Source organism: Sceloporus undulatus, chromosome 8 (genome assembly GCF_019175285.1).
Source record: "Sceloporus undulatus isolate JIND9_A2432 ecotype Alabama chromosome 8, SceUnd_v1.1, whole genome shotgun sequence".
Lineage (NCBI taxonomy): Eukaryota > Metazoa > Chordata > Lepidosauria > Squamata > Phrynosomatidae > Sceloporus > Sceloporus undulatus.
Genome location: NC_056529.1, coordinates 7,972,675 through 7,978,674, shown reverse-complemented (window position 1 = coordinate 7,978,674; position 6,000 = coordinate 7,972,675). Strand labels below are relative to the sequence as shown.

General features: G+C 39.9%; 1 protein-coding gene across 1 annotated transcript in view; it reads left to right on the top strand.

The window, feature by feature from the left end:
• The window catches only part of CDH11 (cadherin 11), a 92,922-nt gene that overhangs the window by 83,780 nt on the left and 3,142 nt on the right, over window positions 1-6,000 (top strand). The window contains exons 10-11 of the mRNA XM_042438215.1: window positions 1,454-1,575; window positions 2,682-2,799. Of these exons, the coding sequence (XP_042294149.1) occupies window positions 1,454-1,575; window positions 2,682-2,799 (240 nt within the window). The remainder of the gene's footprint in view (window positions 1-1,453; window positions 1,576-2,681; window positions 2,800-6,000) is intronic.

The window sequence follows — 6,000 nt, the reverse complement described above, 5'->3', positions numbered from 1 at the left end:
GTTTGGGATGAATTGTGTAACACACACATTTTGTCTGGCAAGAGAATGGAGTAATAAAAAAAAGTCACTGTTGCATTGAATTAACCTTTGCCGGAGGCAATTGCATCACACTTCCTAATGGCAGCATCATGATCCCTGTGCAATATTGCTCTGGAGCATTTCAGTTAATTTAAATGGTGGCCATCTGGCTCTGCTCACACCAAATGTTTCAGGGAGGGGGCTTTAGGGTCAGTAGAAGGCCCTGCCATGATGAAACTGTGCCTGACACTATTGCATGTGATTTATAGTTTTCTATGGATCAAAACCTGTTATTGTGACAGCCAGTACGAATCTCCAGTGCAGGAATCATGATTCTTTAAAAAGAGATTTGTGTAGCATGATGGGATTTCACTACTTTCTAAATCCTTTCTAATCTTTGGGGGTCTTTAAGCAAAGGCTGGATGGTCATCTGTAGGGGGTGCTTTGATTGAGAGTTCCTGCATGGCAGAATGGGGTTGGACTGGATGGCCCTTGTGCTTTCTTCCAACTATATGATTCAATGGTTCTAATAAGACTATGGAACTAATTTCATGTTTCTTATTACATAAGAGATTATTCCCATGAGTTTATTATGATTTCTACAGTTTGAGATCTAATGTGGCTCTACCTTGCAGTAGGTAAAATAGTTGGGTACATGGTCCAGTAGCTATTAGGGTTGGAAAGACTAATGATAAATATTTGAAAGCCAAGTGAGAAAGTCATTTCCCAAATGCTGGCAAACTCTAACAAGGAACATCATGGATGGGCAATAATTTCCAAAGTACAGGACTCGTTCTATATGAGAAGTACACATATATTTTTTTTCTGACCAGAAATGTTATTCTCTTTTCAGAAATCAGGTTTCATGTGCAGAAAACATGGTGTGTTCTTTGGGGAAAAAATGGACTTTCCCTAGAAGGAATAGTCCTTGAGAACTGTGAAGTTACCAAGGACTTTCTCACATCTGAGTGGAAAATGGTTAAATTATTCATTCTTGCCCATGAGTACAAAAGTTACAATGATGTTCATCCTGGTTAGCCATTGTATTTCTTCATCCTGTGGCCAGATCAATTTACAGTTAGTGATGAGGTATCTGGAATATGCTACCTATCAGAGTGCATGCTGAAAATAAATCTGTCCGTTTGACTAACTAACAATAAAAGCATCTTAGCCTTGTCATTCAGCCAGGACTCAATTTCACTTGAGATTGTAAAATAAAATATTAATATGTGGGCTTTTGGAACCTGACTTGATTCCATTAATAAGAGGTTGGGAAAGTCTGGCATAGTATTAGAATTATTACCCTCCAGGTAGCACAAAGTGCAGGAACCCTGTTCAGAGACAGGAATAGTGTAAGTGTCTTACCTTGACAGAATTAACGTTGCTCTTTTTATGTTGTGCTTCCACCCTTCTCCCGTCTCAATCATTGTTACAGATAATCGGCATCAGGAAGCCAAAGTTCCAGTGGCCATCAAGGTCCTTGATGTAAATGACAATGCTCCAGAATTTGCAACTACCAATGAAACAGTTATTTGTGAAAAACCACAGACCAGTGAGGTAACATCTGGCACACGTTTTCATTAAATAATTTTTATTAAGGACTGGCACAGATAAATTAAGACGTTGTTCAGTATTCATAAGTGTGGTGTAAATGAAAATGCCATTCAATATAGATTAGGGATCTGAAACTTCACTTCTTTTATTTTCACAGGCGGGAATGTAAAAGCTTGCTTTTTGAAAGGATTTCAAGAATTTCTTCTTCTGCTGGATGAATTTTTAAGAGTTTTTGCTCATGTTTTAAAATGTCTATCAGGACTTTGTTTTGCCCCCCCCCCCCACAAAAAAGAAAAAAACTTACAAAAATCCTGCCCTATCAAAATTACGATTTGGAGTTCCCTCAATGCCTGCCCAACAGTATGATTGACAGTGCTCCCCCAAACCTACCTTTGCAGCCCAACAGCACTCCAATTGTTTCTGAGGCACTGCAGATTAGGACACTGGAAAATGCCCTCTACAGCGCACTCCCAGTTGTGGAGTGCCCTGGGACAAGTATTTGTGGCAAGGCCCCAAAGGATCTCTCCATCTGTCTGTTGTCTTGTTTTACAAGCACTCCAATCTGCAGTGCTTTGGAAACACTTTGGTCACGATGTTGCAATACTTCAAAGATAGTTTTTGTGGTGTGTGTGTGTGTTTTGTGGACTGCTTGTCTCAATATGCCCTGAAAATGAAAGAGTGCACTTCCCAGAACCCAATCTGCACAGTCTTGGAAATGCTTTGGTGAGAATGCTGCCAGGCTGCAATCATAGATTTGAGAGAAGGTCACATTTCATCATTCACAACTCTAAATATGAATCCACAGAAGTTATGAGATCATAAGTCTGGCTTAAAGTCTCATAACTACTGAACAAGATGCCATTATTTTTAAATGTTCAGCCTGAAACCTCTTTAAAAGGTGAATGGCTGCTCCTGGAGACCCCGGGGGATCAGAAAAGGGGTGTCTGGGGTGCATTGGGAAGCTGAATACAACTCCAAGGCTATATTTTGGCCATCTCTAACCTACAGGTTTCTATATAGCTTTAACTCATAAATCAGTTTATTAAAAGAAAAAGAAACGAAACAGTTTTTAAACTCACAGCATGCTTACATATGCCTTTCTTTTACAGCCATTATTTACAATTAGTGCAAAGGATAAGGACGATACAGCCAATGGTCCAAGATTAATCTTCAGTTTGCCACCAGAAACGATTCACAGGCCTAATTTCACTCTCCGAGATAACCGAGGTTTGTACCAAGATGTAATATAATGAAGAGAAGTACACTACTCTTCTCATACAGTAGAGCAATATTTTTGTTCACCAGAAGTAGTGTTGTTTGTCTTGGGCAGAGAGCTTGAAAATATGCAAAGGAATGCAACAGATGCGCAGAGCCATTCCTATAGTGTGTTGTCACCAACATTCATCCTGATAAGTGCATGCAAAATAAATCTGTGGGTAATGGATTGGGATTGCAAGCTCTAGTTGAAAACGTTTAATACAACTAAGCAATGAGTACACAGCATTTTTCTTCATTAAATCTCATCTGTGGCATTTTCAGGGTTTCAGGAACACCTAGCCCAGCATTTTCTAATAACTAGGATGAAAAGAAGGCAATCCTGTATTTTGGGTGCATTTCAGGCTGGGGAAAGTGAGAAGGCGAGAAGATCAAAACGTGGAGATACATTAAGTTCTGTCCCACCCACATTTCAATTTGATACCATAGACGTTCCTTTGGGGAGGATGAGGCCAGGACCTTCCATGTAAGGGGCATAGTGAATTCATTCTTGTTTTATTTCCGACTTAAAAGAGATATCTGAGGTGCTGAATCTGTTTGCAGGATAGGATTTTTACCACCATGGAGAGCTCAAGTGTGGACTGAAAAATCAGATTGGATTCACTCTGTCCCTGAGATGGGACCCCCACCTGCCAGTCTTCCTAGACTTTTCTTAAGAAATTCAAATAAATATTTTACCATGGGCTGCTACTATTTTATTATTTATTTATTTCATTTACATGTCATCTTTCTCCTGGAGTGAGGCTCAAAGCAGCTCACAAAAAGAATCAGCTAAGACCTAACAATAAAATGTAAACACTTTTCAAAATATCGTCGCATTGAAATGATAGCTTATAAACGGAATAAAATCTTTCAAAGCACATCGAAGGGAGTTTCAGGGATTGGGAGCCCTCCCCTGTGGATCCCAAGACTCTGGTCTTTAGACTATTTTATTTAAGGCAGTATGCTCACTGCAGAAAGAATCTGGTTTGACACCCATTTAACTGCCATGTCCCACTGCTATGGAATTCTGGGAATTGTAGCTTTGTGAGATATTTAGCTTTCAGTGCCAGAGAGCTCTGATCCCTCAACAAATTACTATTCCCAGAATTCCATAAGATTGAGCCATGGCAGTTAAAGTGGTGTCAAACCAGATTATTTCTGCAGTGCAGATGCAACCTCAGCCTATTATTTCAGAGAAACACAAACTGCGGGGGAAGCTCAGAAATACTTTATGACCTAATAAGATCACTTGAAGACCCCGTTTTTATATAAGGTGTATATCTACATCAGTTAATAGCTTAGCAGATGTGGATGCCACCTTGCTAGCATATATAATCTCATCTTTCTGCTCTTCTTCAAACACTGAAATAATTTGGATTTATCTCAACTAAGGCAAGAATCTCCAATTTCCATTCTTTTACTAACTCCACCATCGCTTGACACACATCCCTTTTAAACATATTCATGTATTTTACATGAGTGTGAAAAGCCCATAGTATTGTTAATTGAATAGTGTTATGTGTGTTTATAAAAGGTTAGGCTAAGGAGTCAAATTGAAGAGTAGGAATTCTAAGGGCTTCCAGCAAGTAACCTTTTCCCTCCGACAGTCTTGTAATTTGCAAGTCAAAGTAGTTAAAAGTTTCTCTCCCTCTTTCTCTTTTCCATTTGCAAATCAGAGCATTCTTTAGACAATATCTTAAAGAGTTTGCTAGTTTAAAAGAAAAAAATGTCTCTATTAACTACAGAAGCCATTTATTTTAAAACTGCAAAGTTTAGGCTGCCATCACAACTCTTTGAAGGAATTGTTGTTGTTGTTGGAATACTGTTCTTGATAATTTAAGAGTGTTTCTAGCAGTCCCCTGAAAGTAATTAAAATAATGAAATAATGAATAGTGACAGTTTACATCCTGATAACAGTCAGAGGTGTGGCCAGCTTTTTCAGCGCATTTTCTACAAAGAGGATAATGAGTGATTGCACGCTGTGATAAAACACTGCACCTCTTTCCTTTGGAGTGTTTACTTACATTGTGTCATGCTGAGACAACATGACTTCTTACCACACACTTGGTCTATATATTTGGCTCCAATTCTAATTCTGGGATAGCTTTGAGAATGTAAAGTATTGCAGCAAGATGAGAAGCAAATGATTTGAAAGGGGTTATAGACACGCAAAATATTTTATACTTGTTTTCCCTTAGTCTTAGCCCATAACCAAGAGCACTGGAGAAATTGAAACAAAGAATAGCTCCAACTTGCATGGGTCTCGGTGATCAAAAACAGTGAGCACGTGTCATACGCAGGTGTCTTTTATGCGGCTTTCAGCTTATGCTGAAAGCCCCATGCCATTTCCTGTATGGTGCATGTGACCTGGCACACCATATGCAGAAGCTCCATTATTTTTAATGGAGCTCAAGCATAGGCACAACTTGCCTTACGTGGAAGGGTCCGGAACGGATCCCCCGCATAAGACAAGGGACCACTGTATATTTAATAGGCTCTCATCACCACTTGCCTGCCCATCCCCTGAAATCCACTGGAAAGTCATTTCTTCCAGTCCCACCAACTTCACAGGTAAAGGTGATGAGAACATGAGATAGGACCTTCTCAGCGGCTGCCTCTAAACTTTGAAACCCCAACCCTTTGAAAGCCCAACCCTTATCAGTTTAAAGAGCCTGATAGCACAAAATTGTTTTTACCTGCTGCCTAAAGGAGAGCAGGAATGGGGCCATCCTGGCCTCTTTAAGGAGAGAATTCAGGAGCCTGGGAGCAGACACTGAGAAGGCTCTCTCTCTCTTGTTCCCACCAAACAAGCTTGAGAAGGTGGTGGAACAGAGAGAAGGGCCTCTCCAGATGATCTTAACACACTAGTGGAATCATGAAGGGAGATATGGCCTTTCAAACAACCTTGGATCCAAGCTGTATAGGGAAACGTTTGGGAAGCACTGCACTGCAGAGTTTCGGAATCACTGCACTAAGGCCTGGCCCCTGTGACATCTCAGTGGCATCATTCCTAGGTCTCATGTTTTGATCTAGAAATCTTAGGACTTCCAATAGGCCTTATCTGGCAACTCTAATTTTAAATATATTTGTTCAGAAGTAAGTAAATATAGGTATACTTTCCCTCTGTGGTAAATGTGCTTACAGCAATTATTTAAACTGTTATCTTAAGCT